Below are 20840 nucleotides of genomic sequence, written 5' to 3'. Positions count from 1 at the left end.
TCTTTAGGTTTGTCAGCATGATATTTCTTAGGATGTGTCACATGCTTCTTGGTGTGAACAGTGTTAAACTTCTGTGCATGTGAAGTGAGCCTAATATCATGAGCATGGCCATATTTGAACTGATCATACAATGGCTTGTATGTGATCTTCAGATCATCAACAGGTTCAAATTTATGTGAGGTATCACCCTCATAGCCAAAACCAAACCTGTTTCCAGAAACACCATATATCATAGAAGCAAGATGACTTCTGCCAATACTTCTAGATAAGAACTTTCTGAAGCTCGAGTCATATTCTTTCAGAATATGATTCATGCTAGGAATGGATTTTTCTGTTTCAGAAGGAGATCCACTATCTTTGGATAGATTTAAAACTTTTTCCTTCAGTTCAGAGTTTTCCACTTCCAGCTTCTTAGTTTCAAATTCAAACTGCTTCTTCAGCTTTTTGTATTTGATACTAAGATGAGCCTTGAGTTCCAGAAGTTCTGTTAAACTGGAAACTAACTCTTCTCTAGATAGTTCAGAAAATACCTCTTCAAAATCTGATTCTGATGTAGATTCTGATCCATCATCTTCTGTAGCCATCAGCGCGAAGTTGACTTGTTCTCCTTCAGAGTCTGATTCTGATTCTGATTCAGAATCATCCCATGTTGCCATAAGACCTTTCTTCTTATGAAACTTCTTTTTGGGGTTCTCCTTCTGAAGTTTTGGACACTCGTTCTTGTAATGTCCAGGCTCATTGCACTCATAGCAGACAGCCTTCTTCTTGTCAGATCTTCTGTCACCAGAATATTCTCCACGTTCAAATATCTTTGAACTTCTGAAGCCTCTGAACTTCCTTTGCTTGCTCTTCCAGAGTTGGTTTACCCTTCTGGAGATCATGGACAGTTCATCTTCTTCTTCAGATTCTGATTCTTCAGGATCTTCTTCTCTAGCGTGAAAAGCGTTAGTGCATTTTTTAACATTAGATTTTAATGCAATAGACTTATCTTTCTTCTGAGGCTCGTTTGCATCCAGCTCTATTTCATGGCTTCTCAAGGCACTGATAAGCTCTTCCAAAGAAACTTCATTCAGATTCTTGGCAATCTTGAATGCAGTCACCATTGGACCCCATCTTCTGGGTAAGCTTCTGATAATCTTCTTTACATGATCAGCCTTGGTGTAGCCTTTATCCAGAACTCTTAATCCAGCAGTTAGCGTTTGAAATCTTGAGAACATCTTCTCAATGTTTTCATCATCCTCCATCTTGAAGGCTTCATATTTCTGGATTAGAGCAAGAGCTTTAGTCTCCTTGACTTGAGCATTTCCCTCATGGGTCATTTTCAATGACTCATATATATCATAGGCAGTTTCCCTGTTAGATATCTTCTCATACTCAGCATGAGAGATAGCATTCAGCAAAATAGTCCTACATTTATGATGATTCTTGAAAAGCTTCTTCTGATCATCATCCATTTCTTGCCTGGTAAGCCTTACGCCACTAGCTTTCACTGGATGTTTGTAACCATCCATCAGAAGATCCCATAGTTCACCATCTAGACCAAGAAAGTAACTTTCCAGTTTATCTTTCCAGTATTCAAAGTTTTCACCATCAAATACTGGTGGTCTAGTATAACCATTGTTACCGTTATATTGCTCAGCAGAGCCAGATGTAGATGCAGGTGGATTTGTTGGAATTTCACCAGCCATCTTATACTGAAGCGTTTTTCTCTTCCTGAATCTTTTCTAAACACGGTTAAGTGCTTGCACCTTAGAACCGGCGCTCTGATGCCAATTGAAGGATAGAAAAACACTTAGAAAGGGGGGATTTGAATAAGTGTAGTCTAAAAACTTGAACGATAAAAACAAATTGCACAGTTATTTTTATCCTGGTTCGTTGTTAACTAAACTACTCCAGTCCACCCCCACGGAGTGATTTACCTCACCTGAGGATTTAATCCACTAATCGCAACAGATTACAATGGTTTTCCACTTAGCCCACGACTAAGTCTTCTAGAGTATCCTGATCACAACCTGATCACTCTAGGAACAAATGCTTAGACACAAACTAAGACTTTCTTAGAGTATCCTGACCACCACGTGATCACTCTAATTACAACTGCTTAGACACAAGCTAAGACTTCCTAGAGTATCCTGATCAACACTTGATCACTCTAGTTACTTACAAATTAATGTAATCAATTCTAAGAGTATTACAATGCTTCTGAAAAGCTTTAATCACAACAGTGATATTTCTCTTAAAGTTTAAGCTTAATCTCACTAATATATTACAACAGCAATGTAGTGAGCTTCGGTGAAGATGAAGTTTCTGAGCTTTGATGTTAAACAGCATTTCAGCAAGTTATTCAAAAAAGGTTCGTTCAGAATTTGTAACCTTGCTTCTCATCAGAACTTCATATTTATAGGCGTTTGAGAAGATGACCTTTGGGAGCATTTAATGCTTTGCGTGTTCCGTACAGCATTGCATTTAATGTTTCACGCTTTTGTCAACTACCTCGAGCCTTGTTCACGCTGTGTCTACTGACGTTGCCTTTAATAGCTTCCAACGTTCCTTTTGTCAGTCAGCGTAGCCTGCCACCTGTACTTTCTTCTGATCTGATGTTTGTGTATACAACGTTTGAATATCATCAGAGTCAAACAGCTTGGTGCATAGCATCTTCTTGTCTTCTGACCTTGAAGTGCTTCTGAGCGTGATACCATGAGAACTTCAGTGCCTCTGCTTCTGATCTCAAGTTCTTCTGATGCTTCCATAGACCCATGTTCTGATTCTGCCTTGACCATCTTCTGATGTCTTGCCAGACCATGTTCTGATGTTGCATGCTGAACCTTCTGAGTCAAAGCTTCTGAGCGCTGATTTGTGTATACTCTTTATATATTTCCTGAAAAGGAAATTGCAATGTATTAGAGTACCACATTATCTCACACAAAATTCATATCCTTGTTATCATCAAAACTAAGAATATTGATCAGAACAAATCTTGTTCTAACACATAATGCACGAGAATATGAAAGATTAGGATAAGGATTTAAACACTTATACTTGGGAGTGAAACCATTATCAGGATTTGGATGTAAACATATTGTTGGTGTTTGTAATTGAGATCGACGAGGTATATGGAAAAAGATTTGTCACCTGTATGATAGAATGAAGGTCTCGAAGGAGCACAATAATAATAAATATGGCTACCTTTGATTAACCGTTCTCTAAAATCTTTTCGTTTCAAAATCTGAATAAAAAGAAATGATACTTTTAGTAGCAATATGAAGGGATATATAGTTCACTTGGTCCATGATCTAACCATACTATTGAATCAATCTCAAAGTTTAAAGTTAGAGTATATGGACTAAGGGTGGGTTAAATATCCATTAATTGTTAAGTATGTAATTTTTTGTGTCTAAATTATGTGTATGTCGAAATTGCTGCGTGTGCATGTCAAGTTGTTTAGAAGTCGAAGTGTCAAAGGAGGTAGCCTCGACATAGTATTTCAACTTAAGTATAAATAGTTATTTTGGCCTTTTGTATCAGCGGGCTTTGACTTAGGGAGCAAGCGAGCTCAATTATAAATAGAAGGAGTAACCTTTATTTTTGTAAGTATAACACCCCATACTACTTTCAGGATTATCGACTGACCCCACAAACCAACACGGGTCTTTTCAGCATGCTCTAACCTCGTTCACACGTTTTCCGAGAATATTTCCAGAAGGTCACCCATCCCAATATTATTTCAATTCAAGTTAAGCACGCTTAACTGTGGAGTTCTTACGAAACAGACTACTGAAAAGAAAATGCATCTTCTTTTCGGTAGCCCATTCCATAAGAACTTCATAGTTAAGCATGCTTGACTTGAAGCAATTATGGGATGGGTGACCTTCTAGGAAGTTTTCCGAAAAGCGTGTGAGTGAGGACAAATCAAGCTGAAAAGACTCGTGTTGGTTTGTGGGATCAGTAGATCATCCCGATAGCAGTCTGGGGCGTTACAGTAAGCACTTGTATTCACAAAATTTTATAGTTGCGAAGTGAATAAGATTTCTCATAGTTTGTGAGCAGAGAGTTACTCTGTGGAAATCACCATCTTCTTCCCCAATTTCGTCAAACCCTAATGATTTCTTTCATTGTCATTGTGTATTGATAATAATCTTGTTCATCAAGATTGATAGAAATTTCCCATAGGTCGTGGTGGATTTCCATCATCTGGTATCTAGAGCTCCGGTTGCGTGATTCAAGGCAAAAAAATCACGATGGCGATGAATCATCCGAATAGGCCATTTCCGTGAAGTATTCCAATTATAAAAGTTGATAACTATGAGAATTGGTGCAAGCAGATGAAAATCGTGTTCTGTTGTCAAGATCTTTAAGATCTTGTGAAAGAAGGGTTATAACCACTTGAAGAAAATGCAACAAAATAGAAGAGATTGCACACAAAGAATTGAAGAAGAAGAATTATAAAGCTTTCTTTATAATTCATCAATGTCTGAGTCCAAACAATTTCGAAAAGGTGAGTGATGTAAAATCTGCGAAAGAAGCTTGAAAAATTCTGGAAAAGTCTTTTGGAGGTGCAGAAAAAGTGAAAGAGGTGAGGTTATAAACTCATAAAAGAATGTATGAATTGCTTCATATGATACAAAGTGAAAGCATAAATGATTTCTTCACTAGGGTTACAAAACTGGTGAATAAAATCAAGATATATGGAGAAGTGTTGACAACAAGATCAGTTGTTGCAAAGATCTTGAGGTCATTGGCTCCAAATTTCGACCACGTGGTAGTTGCCATAGAAGAGTAAGAGAATTTTTCGACATTGACAAAATAAGAGCTTTAAGGGACGCTTTAATCTCATGAACAAATAATGGTTGAAAGAGCTGTAGGAAAGTCGAAGAGTGACGTGGGTCTGTAGGCACAATAAGTAAGAAAAGAAAGGCAAAGGAAAATGGTTCGACAATATAGGTAGAGGAAGCTACAACAATTCGACTGGTAGAGGAAACTAATAGGAAGGAATTGTGTCGAATCAAAGAAGACCCAAATACCAAAGCAACCAGAAGGGCGGTGTTGAAAATAGAGGAAGAGGTGGTGGTTGAAAACCTAACAAGAGTCACATTCAGTGTTTCAACTGTCAAAAGTATGGTTACTATGCTAGTGATTTTCCATAAAAACAAAAGAATCAAGAAAGTGATGCAAAACATGAAGAGGAGATGATGTTGATGGTCACAACAAGATATGAAGAGAGATTCAAGGACCAATGGTACTTAGACTCAAGATGCTCATCGCACATGTATGGAAGAAAATATTTGTTTGTTAACATAAATACCTCAATGAAGAACATGGTAAAATTTGCAAATGACAATACTCTATCAACTGAAGGTATTTGTGATGTTTTGATTATGAGGAAAGATGGCAAAATGTCAGTAATTTCCAATGTGTTGTACATACCAAGCATGAAGAGAAATTTGCTCAATATAGGGCAGTTGGTCGAAAAGGATTATAAAGTGTAGATCAAAGACAAGATGATGAGAGTCATCGACACAAGAGGAGATTAATCTTAAAGACAAGATGACTGAAAATGTAAACAAGGATTCAATGAGAATTTTTTGTGAAGAACCAACCACTAAAGTCGAAAGAAAAGAAGTTCGACTAGAAGAAGTCAGAGGTGAAATATGCCCAAGTAGACCTCAAAGAACAAGATGCATGCTTACAAGGTTGCAAGAATGTGTGATTACATTAGATGATGTGGTGGATAATGAAGGTGAGCTGGTACACTATGCTTTCTATGCAGTTGTTGAACCAATCAATGCAATTGAGGCATTGGAGGATTCGAAGTGGTTGAAAGCTATGAATGAGGAATTATAGTCCATTGAAGTCAACAACACTTGGTCACTTATCAAATTTCCTAAAGGCAAGAAGGCAATTGATGTAAAATGAATATACAAGATGAAATTGAATCCCAAAGGGGAAGCATCTTAACACAAGGCCAAACTTGTGGCAAAAGTATTTCTTCAGAAAGAAGGAATCGACTTCCATGGAGTTTTTGCACTTGTTGCTAGGATCGAAACAATCAGGTTGGTTGTTGGTCTAGCGAACATGAATAACTGACACATATGTCATATGGATGTTAAATATGCATTCCTAAATGGATCCTTAGACGAAGAAGTTTATGTTTAATAACCAGTTGAATTTGTGAAGCATGGCAAAGAAAGAGAGGTGTACAAGCTGCATAAAGCCCTGTATGGACTCAAACAAGCTCCAAGAGCTTGGAATAAGAAGATGGACAATTTCTTAAAAGAGAAGAAATTTGTGAAGTGCACAACTGAGCATGGAGTATATGTAAGAAGAAGCAATATTGAATTGCTTATACTATGTCTATGTCGATGACTTGTTGATAACAAGTAGATGCAAGAAAAAAATCAAAGACTTCCAAGGTGTGTGTTAGCATGTTCAGATGATTTTGGGAGTTAATGAAGTATGGTACTTTTGGTGACGTAAAGGATTCTATTGCAGTTAAGTAACGATGGTTTACGCTACCATTATGGTTGTCGGCTATCTATTGACAAATTGAGGAACTGATCACCCTTAATCTCTTGTTGATAGTAGACGGAATCGTATTGGAATGAGATAGACTTGTCTTACCAGCTTGATAATATTGGAAGTGAATAAGTCTGTGCAAGATGGTGCGATGTTGTTTAGGTTGTTTGCAACTTTGGATGTTCATGAGGAAATAACGATTGGAGGATTATCGATAGTTGGCGCATTTGCATAAGTGTTTCCTGAAGATGTAAGTGATTTACCGTCAGAAAGAAAAGTTGAGTTTTCGATCGATTTAGTTCCTGGAACTAGTCTTGTATCGAGGGCTCCATATAGGATGTCTGCTTATGATGTTGAAAGAGTTGAAGAGTCAACTTGAAGATTTGTTTGAGGAGAGGTTGATTCGTTCGAGTGTGTCGTCTAGAGGTGCATATGTTTTTGTTGGTTAAGAAGAAGGAAGGTTTTGCAAGGCTTTATGTTGAAACAAAAAGGACAAGTTGTAGCTTATGCTCCAAAGCAACTTAAGATTCATGAGAGAAATTATCTGACGCAAGATTTTGAGTTGGCCGCCGTTGTTTTTGTTTTAAAACTTTGAAGGCAATACTTATTTGGATCAAGATTCGATGTGTATAGTGACTACAAGAGTTTGAAGTATTTGCTTAATCAGAAAGAGTTGAATATGAGACAGAGAAGGTGGTTGGAATTCTTGAAGGACTAGGATTTTGCTTTGAATTATCATCCGGGAAAAGCGAACGTTGTAGCCAATGCATTGAGTAGGAAATAATTGCATATGTCTATGTTGATGATTCAAGAATTGGAATTGTTGGAATAATTTCGAGATTTGAGTTTGGTATGTTGAAGCTTACTTGTGGTATTCTTGATGAGATTAGAGAAGGTCAGAAATCGGATTTGAAATTGGTTGACAAGATGAAATTGATTGATTGAGGATAAGGTGATAATTTTCGGATTGACGAGAACAGTGTCATGAGATGTCGTGATTGAATTTGTATTCCAGATGTTTCGGATTTGAAAAAGAGAATTTTTGGGATGAAGGGCATCAAAGTGGTTGAGTAATTATCCTGGTGCTACTAAGATGTATCAAGACTTGAGAAAGTTATTTTTGTGGCGAGGTATGAAGAAGGATATTGCGGAATTTGTGTATTCGTGTTTGACTTGTCAGAAGTCAAAGATTGAACATCAGAAACCGTCTGGTTTGATGCAACCGTTGTCCATTCCTGAGTGGAAGTGGGATAGCATTTCTATGGATTTGTTTTGGGTTTTTTCTAGGAAATCGATTAATTGTGAGGCAATTTGGGTCATTGTAGATGGATTGACGAATTTTGCTCACTCTATTCCGATAAGCAGGGATTATCCGATGGAGAGACTTGCAAAGTTGTATTTTGAAAAGATTGTGAGTTGGCATGGTATTCCATCGAGTGTTGTTTCTGATAGAGATCCGAAGTTTACTTCTAGATTTTGGAAAGTTTTGTAGAGTACTTTGATTATTAAGTTGTGTTTGAGTTTTGTTTATCATCCACAAGCTGATGGTCAAACGGAGAAGACGATTCAGTAACTTGAGAATCTTTTGAGAGCTTGTATTTTGAAGCTTTGTATGGTCGAAGGTGTGGAACGCCTTTGGGTTCGTGTGATTCTGGGGAGAGTAAGTGCAGTTTTGGAGATGAGATGGTTGTGTCGATGGTATTTTCGAGGACGAAAATATTCTAAGTGGGGGAGAGTTGTAACATCCCGATTTTTATTAATATTTTTATTAATTATATTAGTAATTATATTGTTTGGTGTTTTTAATAATAACTTATTTATTTAGTTATTATGTGATATAATAATTATTTAAGTATTTAATTATGTGAGTGTTTGTGTTGTTTGACTTAATTGAGTTATTAGAGAGATATAACTAAATGGGCCTAAGTGATAGAAACATAATGGATGGATTGATGGGTTAAGCCCAATTGACATAAGTGAGATAGTAAGAGAAGGTTAGGGTTTTAGAGGTTACTATTTTCATTTGGGGGAAAAGATAGGAAGAAGAGAAAAGAGGCAAAAGGGAAGATAACAATGGTGGAAGAGAAAAGCTAGAAGAAACCTCATTTTCGCAGCAAGTTTCAGCATTGAGTCACCTTAGCAAAATGGATGTATCTCTCAATCCAACCGTTGGATCGTCGCGTGGTTTTGACACAACGTTCCTGACTCATAGAGGTAAATTCTGACCGGAGCGATTTTGATTTTGAGGGTTTTAAGTTCGTCTGATAAGCTAATTTCCGAACTGGTTTTTAGGTGTGTCTCCAAATTATGTTTGAAGGATTTATTTTGGAGAAAAACTTAGAGCTATGGTGAAAGAGTTCATATTTACCAAGGTAAGGGTGGGGTTCTTTCATGCTAAAGGGTTGTATGATAGTATGTTATAGTGGGTTTAATTCTATACTTTGATATCCATGTTCTTCTATGTTGCAATTTTGGGTATTTGATGATTTGTTGGAATGTGATGATATAAATGTGATAAGTTGTGTGCAATTGATAATCTATGTGTATTAGATTGTTATGTTTGTTGTGAGTAAACCATTGATAGTGAAATAATGGGTTTTGTTATAGAATTGGAAAATAATGGAATAGAAATATAATAGTTGAATTGAAATTAATATAGTTTAATTATTAATTGGATAGTTAAATTATTAGTTGAATTGATTCCAATAAGTCTATGTGATTGGAATATACTTGGACTTGGACCAATTATTCGGTTTATCGGTAAATTACGGTATTTTGAGAAATTGTTTGTAATTGTGTTTTGGCTTGAATATGTATGTTGAGAAATATATATTGTCATGCCAATGATGTTGTTTTGATATTGATTCTTTATGGTTAGTTGGTTAGCATTAATTCTAATGATTAATTGCTTGATGTTGAAAATGTGTGTTCATGTATAATTGACAAAAATGAGAATTAACATGAGATAGTATGATTACTAGTGTTAATTGGATTGTGTGAATCGTAATTGATTAATTGGCCTCTCATATGTGAATGATGTGTTTGTGTTGTGAATGTTGTGTACAATTGGTGGATAATTCATAGAGTTGAATTATTGTGATATGTGGAAAGTTAAGATGGTAGAGATGATCTTAATTGCATATATTTGTGAGATTGTACATACATTCATATCATAGTGTGCCTTGAAACATAGGTGGAATTGCTTTGAAACACAAGCGTGGCTTGGATTCTAGAGTGAATCGGAAAGCGGTAAACTATATGTTTACATTTGGTGGCTTTGGTCTTGTCCGGATCTGAAGCGTGGCTAGATTCTATATGAATCGGGAGCGGTGGAACTTTGGGTCCATATTGGGTACCACATGCATAGAGTCACATGTCTTGCATTGAGTTACATTGGAGTTATGTGATGTTTGAATATATGTAATTATGTGATTAGGTGATTGTTATGTGTGCATGAGATGTGATAATTAAATTTGGTGATGTTTGATACATGATTTTGGTGATATATGTAAATGAAACGTATATGATGAGAATGCAAATATATATATGTATTAATGATATATGTATATATGTGGAATATATGAACCATGTTTTGCCATTGTTGATAGTTGTATTAATTTACGTTGTGATTATGAAGTATATGTTATTATGTGCTTGAATGACATACTTGTAAACTTGAATACATTGTTATAGTTGATAGTTAACATTATTGTTGTGATGCAAATTGCTTATATTGAGAAGTAGTGAATTGTGTATGATTTTATCTTTGCTATATGTATTATCATACTTTCCTTTATAATGTTTGATATCTCACCCCTTCTGCTGATGTTTCCCCTACCATGGGAAATGGGCAGGTACTCAAGTATAACTATGGAAGTTGTAGGTTCATCGTATCCAGTTGGTGTGTCGCTCTGATACGTAGCACTCGGGGGTTGTCTATATTGTTGTTTCTATGTTGTTCATGTTTTAGTTGTTGAGTTCCAAATTGGATATTGAGAAGTACTATGATGTTTGAATTTGTTTCCGATTAAATAAGATGATTTGTTTATAAAGCTGAATGTTATGATTCCGCTGCATATTAAAATGAAGTTGGTTTGTCTAAGAGCTGTTATAAGTTGTTTTGTGCTTATCTGAGATTAAAGTGCTATGTATCTGTTTATGAGTTGTTAATATGAAGTAAATGTGATATCCCAAATACTTGTTGATAGTTTTTAAAATACTCTGATTTCACGCATGATATTTTCGGGTAAAATTTGGGGTGTTACAAAATATGCCCAAGTAGACCTCAAAGAACAAGATGCATGCTTACAAGGTTGCAAGAATGTGTGATTACATTAGAGGATGTGGTGGATAATGAAGGTGAGCCGGTACACTATGCTTTCTATGCAGTTGTTGAACCAATCAATGCAATTGAGGCATTGGAGGATTCGAAGTGGTTGAAAGCTATGAATGAGGAATTATAGTACATTGAAGTCAACAACACTTGGTCACTTATCAAATTTCCTAAAGGCAAGAAGGCAATTGATGTAAAATGAATATACAAGATGAAATTGAATCCCAAAGGGGAAGCATCTCAACACAAGGCCAAACTTGTGGCAAAAGGATTTCTTCAGAAAGAAGGAATCGACTTCGATGGAGTTTTTGCACTTGTGCTAGGATCGAAACAATCAGGTTGGTTGTTGGTCTAGCAAACATGAATAACTGACACATATGTCATATGGATGTGAAATATGCATTCCTAAATGGATCCTTAGACGAAGAAGTTTATGTTTAATAACCAGTTGAGTTTGTGAAGCATGGCAAAGAAAGAGAGGTGTACAAACTGCATAAAGCCCTGTATGGACTCAAACAAGCTCCAAGAGCTTGAAATAAGAAGATGGACAATTTCTTAAAAGAGAAGAAATTTGTGAAGTGCACAACTGAGCATGGAGTATATGTAAGAAGAAGCAATATTGAATTGCTTATACTATGTCTATGTCGATGACTTGTTGATAACAAGTAGATGCAAGAAAAAAATCAAAGACTTCCAAGGTGATCTTAGCAAGGAATTTGAAATATTAGATATGGGAGACATTTCATATTTCCTTGGCATCAAATTCTACAAGAGCGGTAAAGGATTTATGATACATCAAAGAAGATATGCAAGTGAAATTCTCAAGAGATTTGAAATGGAAAAATGAAACTCGACTTCGACCCGCAGAACCAAGATTGCAACTGTCAAAAGATTCAAATAAAGATGATGTTGATCCAACCCATTATAAAAGACTTATTTAGGTCATTAAGATACCTTTGTCACACAAGGTCTGACTTAACATACAGTGTATGTATGGTAATAAGGTTCGTGTAAAAGCCAAAGATATCACACCTAGCAGTGACGAAGAGGATACTAAGGTATCTGAAAGGAACTCTCGACTATGAGATTCAGTTTCTTGCAGCTGATGAGGGAAAATAATGTAAGTTAGTAGGTTACATCGACTCAAGTTGGTGTAGTAATGTTAAGGATCGAAAATTCACATCTGGCTATGTGTTTATGCTAGGTGGTGCATCATTTGCTTGAAGAGATTACAGGTAGTGGCAATATCATCATGTGAAGTAGAGTACATAGCTACTTCTCTTTGTGCATGTTAAGCAACATGGATGGTGAACTTGGTAGAAGAGATTACAGGAAAGAATCATGGAGCAATTACCATGAAGTTCGATAGCATGTCTACTATGAATTTGGCGAATAATCCAATAGTACATGGACGAAGCAAGCACACTGAAATGAGGTTTCATTATGTTCGAGAGTAGGTAGCTAAAGGGAAGTTGAACTTGGAACACTGCAGAACTGAGAATCAGATTGTAGATATCATGACGAAGGATATGTATGTCGAAGTATTCAGAAGACTAAGAATTATGATGAATGTAGATAGCTTAGACACACTGAATTAGATAGTGTGGTAAGTATGTAATTCCTTGGGTCAAAATCATGTATATATATCGAAATTGCTGCATGTGTGTGCCGAATTGTATAGCTTCGACATAGTATTTCAACTTATCTCATTTTCTCTCCAAGAAAAACTACTAAACTAACTTATCAAACTATATACTATTACTACTAATGTTTAAGTTATAAACTCAAAACTCAAAAGAGAAAAAGAAGATTCGAATATCCAAATAATATTATTTAACAAAAAAGTACAAAATAGTAGAGAGAATATAATATAGATGATGAAATGAATTGAGAGGTAGATAAGTTGAAAGAAGATAGATAACAAAACAAGAAGCATAGGCTGAGATTTTCCACACTCTCTACACCTCACAAAGACCAACCATTCCATTTTCTCTCTATATTCTCTCCATCCATCTCATCTTTCCATCATCACTCATCACACTTCACTCTCCTCTCTCTCAATCATGGCTTCTTCTTCTTCTCTTCATCTCTGTCAAGCACTCCTCGCACGTGCCGTCTACCTCAACTCCGATCGCACCTCCCTCTCCTCCACTTCCTCCCTCTCCTTCCCCTCTCTCAAACCCAAACCACTCACCTCCTCATCAACCGGTTCACGTCGGAGAACAGCATCAACAACCGTCCGTGCAACAGCTGTCGAAACACTCGACAAAACAGCTGAGGTTTCTCTTGTTGAGAAATCGGTTAACACTATTCGGTTTCTCGCTATTGATGCTGTTGAGAAAGCGAATTCGGGTCACCCTGGTTTACCCATGGGTTGTGCTCCAATGGGGCATATTCTGTATGATGAAATTATGAGATATAATCCTAAGAATCCGTCTTGGTTTAACCGTGATCGGTTTGTTTTGTCTGCTGGTCATGGTTGTATGCTTCAGTATGCTCTTCTTCATCTTGCTGGATATGACAGTGTCAAGGTTGATTTTCTTTCATCTTAGTCATGAAATTAGCTTGATTTCTATATATTGTGTATTAAAGTTTGAATTTTTTTTGGATTTGGTGATTTAGTTATGAAAGTAGACTAATTTGGAAATAGTGTATATGTATATGTATATGATAGTTGAAAATATTTGACTATTTTTATGTTATTGGGTTGATCAGTTTAGTAAGGTGAAAATTGTTCATGATTGCTTATGTGATTGATCGAGTATTTTTTCGGTTTTGAGTTCGGCTAGCTTTTTAGAGTTTTGTTAGTCTGTTGATGATTGGATTGATTGTATCGAATGGTTTTTTTGTGTGTTGGTTGAGCTGAATTTGTTGTGTTTGGTTTGGATGAAATAATAGGAAGAAGACTTGAAGCAGTTTCGACAATGGGGAAGTAAAACTCCTGGACATCCTGAGAATTTTGAGACTTATGGAATTGAAGTCACCACAGGTGTCATAAGAATAATAATACTGATAATGTTGTCTCTCTTTTGTCTATGTTACCGCGAGTATTCAAATATTGTATTCTTTTTTGTTGTTTAGGTCCTCTGGGTCAGGGTATTGCCAATGGTGTTGGATTGGCACTTGCTGAGAAACATTTGGCTGCACGGTTTAACAAGCCTGACAGTGAGATTGTTGACCATTACACGTGAGATAACCAATTACATCTTTTTCCGTGTTGATTATACATGTTTACATTTGTGAATTGGTGTTTTTCTAATTGGTAATGACATTTGTTTTTTTCGTTATTTGTTTTTTGCCGATTCTAGGTATGTTATATTGGGTGATGGTTGTCAAATGGAAGGAATTTCAAATGAAGCGTGCTCACTTGCTGGACATTGGGGTCTTGGGAAGCTTATTGCGTTTTATGATGATAACCACATTTCAATTGATGGTGACACTGAAATCGCATTCACTGAAAATGTTGATCAACGTTTCGAGGCACTTGGATGGCATGTGATTTGGGTAAAGAACGGAAACACCGGGTATGATGAAATTCGTGCAGCTATTAAGGAAGCAAAGGCTGTCACAGACAAACCTACTTTGATTAAGGTTAGTGACATGAAATGGAGATTTAAGTAAGTGGATATATGAATTGATTATACTAGTTGAAGTGACATAGTGTGATTGCTCTAGATGAAATTAAACCTCCTTTTTCTTAGGTGTTGTTTTATCGGTTTTATTTGGCTTTGAGGCTGGTCATATGGTAATATTTCATTAATTTTGATTACGATTTCACAGGTAACCACTACCATTGGATTTGGTTCTCCAAACAAGGCTAATTCCTACAGTGTTCACGGAGCCGCATTGGGTTCTAAAGAAGTGGACGCTACAAGGCAGAACCTTGGGTGGCCATATGAGCCTTTCCATGTCCCGGAAGATGTTAAAAAGTACGAATGGATGCATTAGTTATATCTTTGTTTTACTGATATTTTCATGATCTTGAATGTAACTTGCTTAACATTCCTTAGGCATTGGAGTCGCCATACCCCTGAGGGTGCTGCACTTGAAGCTGAATGGAATGCTAAGTTTGCCGAGTATGAGAAGAAATACAAAGAGGAAGCTGCAGAGTTAAAGGCTATTATTAATCGCGAATTACCCGCTGATTGGGAGAAAGCACTTCCGGTAAGTAAATTGTCACACTTCTTGGTTTCTTTTGATTATGTCTAAATAAAATCTTCCATCAACCATTTGCGGAATATTGATTATACTTCCAATTTGACTTCAACTTTCAGACATACACTCCAGAAACCCCTGCCGACGCTACAAGAAATTTGTCACAAGCAAATCTAAATGCCCTGGTTAAGGTTCTTCCTGGTCTTATTGGTGGTAGTGCAGATCTTGCCTCTTCCAACATGACCTTGTTGAAATCGTTTGGAGATTTCCAAAAGGCTACTCCAGAAGAGCGCAATGTTCGATTTGGTGTTAGGGAACACGCAATGGGAGCAATCTGCAACGGTATTGCTCTTCATAGCCCTGGATTCATTCCATACTGTGCAACCTTCTTTGTCTTCACTGACTACATGAGAGCTGCCATAAGGATTTCTGCCTTGTGTGAAGCCGGAGTTATTTATGTTATGACCCATGATTCAATTGGACTTGGAGAGGACGGGCCTACTCATCAGCCAATAGAGCACCTGGCAAGTTTCCGGGCAATGCCAAATGTTTTGATGCTTCGCCCAGCTGATGGTAATGAAACTGCTGGATCATACAGAGTCGCCGTGCTTAACGCGAAGAGACCCTCAATTGTCGCCCTTTCTCGGCAAAAGTTGCCCAACCTTCCGGGAACTTCTATTGAAGGCGTAGAAAAGGGAGGCTACACCATTTCAGACAACTCGTCAGGTAACAAACCTGATGTTATCTTGATTGGAACTGGTTCTGAGTTGGAAATTGCCGCGGCTGCCGCCGATGATCTAAGGAAGGAAGGAAAAACTGTAAGAGTTGTTTCTTTTGTAAGCTGGGAACTTTTTGATGATCAGTCAGATGAATACAAGGAGAGTGTTCTCCCTGCGTCTGTTACAGCAAGAGTCAGCATTGAAGCAGGATCAACTTTCGGTTGGCACAAGATTGTCGGAAGCAAGGGAAAAACCATAGGTATTGATCGGTTCGGAGCAAGTGCTCCGGCAGGAAAAATATACAAGGAGTACGGTATAACCAAGGAAGCTGTTATTTCTGCCGCTAAAGAAATTTCATAGATCTATTGATGTTCTGTTTCTCGAGATATTAAGATTTGTATTACTACTACGAGAGTTGTTTCTTGAGATATCATTTTCGCCACAATAAGGATGAATAGATTGCTCTTGCATATGATTCACAAAGGAGCAACATAGATTAAATGATGAGATGAATTAAGGAAGTTGTATGAATTTGTAAAAACTATTTTGGCTTGTGAATTACAACACTGTGATGTAGTTGAATTCAGTGATTCTCACTCTACCACTTTTCTATTTCTTTATTAAAAAAACGCGTCTATTTTTGTTTGCTTCCTTGGCAACTTCCTTGAATTCATCGATCCTCCCTCGAGTTTTTGGGAGAATGAATTGAAAACAAGTACAAGAAGCAATCGTTTTCGCTACTTTGATTGAAAATAATATAAATAACACAACCCGGTGATTCGATTTATGAGCTGATTAAATCACAACTATATTATGAAGCCTGTTAAGGATTATAACAATGTATCAAAAATCAAGTTCAAGGATTTCCCTTGTTTGTTTTCAACCTTTGTAAAAGGTGAGCATACACTAATTCATTCCACAAGTCAGGAACACCAGGAAGACACCAATGGCTACAATCCTGATGCGTGAGCGTAAATTTTTTGGTCTCCTCAGTCATATTGGTGAATCTGAACAAGGAAGGGTGAGCATCAATTCTGTAATCCGTCATTCTCGTGATATTCAGGTAAAACACCGGAGTCTTCATTCCTGTAATTACCGATTCAATAGTCTTCATCATTGTTGCAGGATTTTCTGGCAAATCAGATTCATCTTTCATTGGCTCTGTAATATTCTCACACTGACCACCAGAATTCCATTCCCCGTCCCTGTAGCAGAATCAAAGAGGATTGGTTATACAGAATCCTAAATCCAAACCTTAAACAAGCTAAATGTTTGATTTTTTTTACCTGAAATGAGAAGGTGAATAGCCTCTAAAGAAAACTGTAGTTTTCTTAGGATCAACATGAGTATCCACCCAATGTGACCATGTCAATAAAGCTTTATTAATTGCATCTTCAACATTCAGTTGTCCATAAACATGATTTCCTTCTTGATAATATTCCTTCCTGCAATTTTCTCGAAAAAGTTCCAATCTTAGTTTTCCTTATTCCGGCCGATAAATCTTCTAAAGTAATTTTTCGTTTGAAAGTAAGGGAAAAGAAGAGAAGAAAGCATTACCCTTCCTTTACTTTCTCATGAGTCCACCAATGACCTGTGTTGAAGATCAAAACATCAGCATTTTTGTACTTGTCATAATAGTTCTCAACCAAATCAAGACGGAGTGTCTCTTTTTTCGATCCTTTCTGGGTTGGAATCTCCCCCTCTTGAACAAGAAACGGGGAACGGAAGAACTCGATGGAACAATTGTAATCCTGTTCATCGGTTAACAAAAAAGAACAATTTCAGTCTCAAATTTGATTGCTGTCATTTTTCTAGTTGAATGGAATGGAATAACATATGACAGACATACTTCAAAGATAAACGAGTAAGAATCTTCTGTTCGAAACTCTTGTCTACCAGAGGCTTCGAAAATCTTGCTCTTATTTTCCACTGAATTACTAAGAACACACACCATAGATTCCCACATGTTCCTATTGAGGGAATCGCCAACAAAAACTAAACGCTTTCCCCTCAGTAACTCCAACATGTCACTACCATTGAACCTGCAGAACATGTACACACTCGTATCAGTTAAACGGAACCAAAATGTACAAGCAAAACAAACACAACTCATCTCTCTCAAACAAAGAGAGGGAGAGACAGAGAGTGAGAAATACCTTGGCATGTTGCAATTCTTAGGCTGCCATCTGAACTTTTCGAACATATTATCAGTTCGACCATTGAGGAAACAGTCAAAAGGCTCATCAATATTAGGACAAGACCCGGCTTTGTAAAGTGGATATGAATCATCATAAACCCATGACCCTTCATACATATTACAATTCTTTGTTAATTCCACCAAATGTTGTTGATCACTTTGCACTACATTTGGTGAAGGCATGGGTGCAAAAGACTTCTTTTGTTGTGGTTTAATCGTAGCACCAATCGGTGGATGCGCCTTACGATGTTTTTTACTTCGCTTTCGTGCTAAACCAGAACCTTCTTTTCTAGAAATTTGAGATGGAGACGGAGAATTTACAATCCTATGATCTAGTAATCCATCATTTTCTTTTCTAGACATTTGAGACGGAGACGGAGAATTTACAATCCTATGACCTAGTAATTCATCATCTTTTTTTCTAGAAATTTGAGATGGAGGCGGAGAAGCTACATTTCTATGATCTAGTAATCCATCATTTTCTTTTCTAGAAGTTTGAGACGGAGAAGGAGAACCTACAATATGATGATCCAGTAATCCATCATCTTCTTTTTTAGAAGTTTGAGACGGAGAAGGAGAACCTACAATCTTATGATCCAGGAATCCATCATCTTCTTTTTTAGAAGTTTGAGATGAAGACGGAGAATCTACAATCCTATGATCCACCAATCCATCATCTTCTTTTCTAGAAATTTGAGATGGAGAAGGAGAAGCTACAATCCTATGATCCACTGATTCATCATCTTTATGAAAGGTTTTATCATGAGTAGGGCTATGTTGAGGTGAATTAGAAGGAGGTTTCGAAGAATTAGAGGTGAAAATGTGAGTCATAACTTTAGTAAAATGATGTCTACGTGAAGACGGGTGAAAAGTATTTACAATGACAAGCATGAATAAAATAGATGCAAGAGTGAAAGCATAAGTAAAAGTTATAGCTCCTCTTCTTGTAGGAAAGATGCGAACGGAGTCGGTTCTAGCCAACAAACGCTTCCTTGCGGGAGAATCCACCATTATTAACAATTAATTTCTTCTACTTTTCTATGTACATGGTAATAATATGAAGTATATTTACAAGAAGAAGAAGAGATGATAGTTAGAGGGAGAGGGAAAAAAATGCATGCATGATGCATGGGAGAGATGATGATGGTTGAAGTTGAAATGCTATTTTTGGTATGAAGTTGGGAATGAGAGAAGAAAAAGGAGGGAACGGAAGATTTTTATGTATAAGCCGTTTTGGTAGTTTCGTTTGTATGCATATATAGCATCCCTCAAATCTAGGTGCATATCATTGCCAGACACTTTTCTCATTTGTTTACAAGTTACAACAACACATATTATGCAAAGACAATTTTTTAATGATAATCCTATAAAATTTAAGAAAACAAACTATCACCATAAAACCCATTATGCCCCAACTTAAAATATTTGCATGTATTATGTATTAGTGGCAAATCTTGATATTATTAGGTTACACTACATACCAGAATTCTAACTTTGATACTACCAACTGGGTTTGTGAATTTTACGTGGTTATTATAATTTTGTCTACGAACTTAAAAATATATTACATATATTACATGTATTCTTTTAGAAGATTTCTTAATCCACCCAATAGGTACGAGGCGCATCACTGAATTGACAAAACTGCCATCGTGCTTTCGTAGATGCATCTCCGAAAGCACCCTTTTTTAAATGTTATTTTGTTCCGTAGATGCACTTACGAAAGACTTCCGTAGATGCATCTACGGAATCAACCCAGACCCAGAAAACCAGAACAACAACATTTTTAACCATAAAAGACCCATGCATTGATTCATTGATTAATCGACATTACAACGGAATTTCAAACAGAAAATTAAGAAAACTAAGAGATCTAAGATATTACAACAGTTAAAACAATGTCATTAATTAATTCTGCTATTTTTTTTTGGCAGAATTCAAAGCAGTAACAGCAGTGGCATGTAATAGTATAAAACACATAAACACATAAACTACAAAAAGGATTATATTGCAATAGTATATAGTGCATACATTACATTTTTCCCCATATACACTAGTTTATTACGCTTCCGTAGATGTATCTATGAAAGGAATTAATTTTTTCAAAATATGAGGTGTTTTCGGATGTGCATCTACGAAGTTGAGGGTAAAAATAGAATTTTTTGTGGTATTTAAGAGATCTATAGGGTTTGTTGAGAATATGTATAAAGGTTTTTCTTTCTATTTTTCTTCTTTTCATTGTACAAAATAAATATTTATTGGTAATAGGTTAATTTAATACTATATATTATATGCTTTTCAAATAAAATTGTATTCATTTATATGTATAAAACCCACATTTTTCCATTTTTGTTTACCTTTATTTATTACTTATCTATATACTAGTTGATTAAGTCGAACACGGTGGATCTTCGTGTTCGATTATGAAAACTCTTGATATGATAAATTGAAAGGTTTCAAATTGATGAATCAATAAGAGAATGTGCAATTGCGGAAAACACCAGCATCAGAAGTCGAATCCTACATATGGCGTCATTGTTCTATTGTGGAATCAGAAGTGGATGGTAAATCAGTGGTTGTGGAGGATTACGGTGGATCTGAGCTTTCGATGCGGTGGAGTGGGGATTGACCGACAAGGTTAATACTCCAATGTCAAGTCAGTATGTGAGGGAGAAGAGTAAATTGAAATTGAATTTGAAATTGTGTCCCTAAATTCTTGGCGCCTATTCTTTATATAATGAGACGATTATAACAACCAGCTGCTAGGCGTATTTTGTGAAGAGTCGTTGAATACATCTTGGATTTGGATTGTGTGCACCTTTCCATATGGTAGTTTCTATGCACTACGAATGTTCTAGACAAATTTCCACGCCTCCCGAGTGGTTGTCTGATGACCATCATAATCGGGCCAAAACATCAATCA

General features: G+C 36.5%; 2 protein-coding genes across 2 annotated transcripts; one reads left to right on the top strand and one right to left on the bottom strand.

Annotated features, from left to right (window-relative positions):
- The first annotated feature begins 12747 nt into the window (after positions 1-12747).
- LOC131648995 (transketolase, chloroplastic-like) lies at positions 12748-16321 on the top strand. Its single transcript, XM_058918740.1, has 7 exons — positions 12748-13377; positions 13745-13835; positions 13928-14033; positions 14155-14437; positions 14627-14775; positions 14857-15010; positions 15121-16321. Exons 1-7 carry the CDS (start codon positions 12910-12912, stop codon positions 16078-16080), a joined length of 2211 nt encoding a protein of 736 aa, XP_058774723.1. The 5' UTR covers positions 12748-12909; the 3' UTR covers positions 16081-16321.
- Positions 16322-16454: 133 nt separating this feature from the next.
- On the bottom strand, positions 16455-19004 carry LOC131648996 (protein trichome birefringence-like 4). The gene is made up of 5 exons (XM_058918741.1): positions 17877-19004; positions 17570-17762; positions 17278-17471; positions 17007-17165; positions 16455-16925 (listed from the first exon to the last, which is right to left on the bottom strand). Exons 1-5 carry the CDS (start codon positions 18926-18928, stop codon positions 16577-16579), a joined length of 1947 nt encoding a protein of 648 aa, XP_058774724.1. The 5' UTR covers positions 18929-19004; the 3' UTR covers positions 16455-16576.
- Between the last annotated feature and the right edge of the window lie 1836 nt (positions 19005-20840).

Source organism: Vicia villosa, linkage group LG2 (genome assembly GCF_029867415.1).
Source record: "Vicia villosa cultivar HV-30 ecotype Madison, WI linkage group LG2, Vvil1.0, whole genome shotgun sequence".
NCBI classification, from domain to species: domain Eukaryota; kingdom Viridiplantae; phylum Streptophyta; class Magnoliopsida; order Fabales; family Fabaceae; genus Vicia; species Vicia villosa.
Note: the sequence above shows the minus strand (reverse complement) of the source record. Positions and strands in the feature narration are given on the sequence as shown.

Bases quoted from the DNA above. Each gene is read 5' to 3' on its own strand.
- LOC131648995 (XM_058918740.1), top strand. From the start codon at position 12,910: ATGGCTTCTTCTTCTTCTCTTCATCTCTGTCAAGCACTCCTCGCACGT. The intron at 14,034-14,154 runs GTGAGATAACCA...TGCCGATTCTAG, and splicing joins GAGATTGTTGACCATTACAC to GTATGTTATATTGGGTGATG. The intron at 14,776-14,856 runs GTACGAATGGAT...AACATTCCTTAG, and splicing joins GTCCCGGAAGATGTTAAAAA to GCATTGGAGTCGCCATACCC.
- LOC131648996 (XM_058918741.1), bottom strand. From the start codon at position 18,928: ATGGTGGATTCTCCCGCAAGGAAGCGTTTGTTGGCTAGAACCGACTCC. The intron at 17,472-17,569 runs GTATGTCTGTCA...ACCGATGAACAG, and splicing joins CTTACTCGTTTATCTTTGAA to GATTACAATTGTTCCATCGA. The intron at 17,166-17,277 runs GTAATGCTTTCT...AGAAAATTGCAG, and splicing joins CATGAGAAAGTAAAGGAAGG to GAAGGAATATTATCAAGAAG.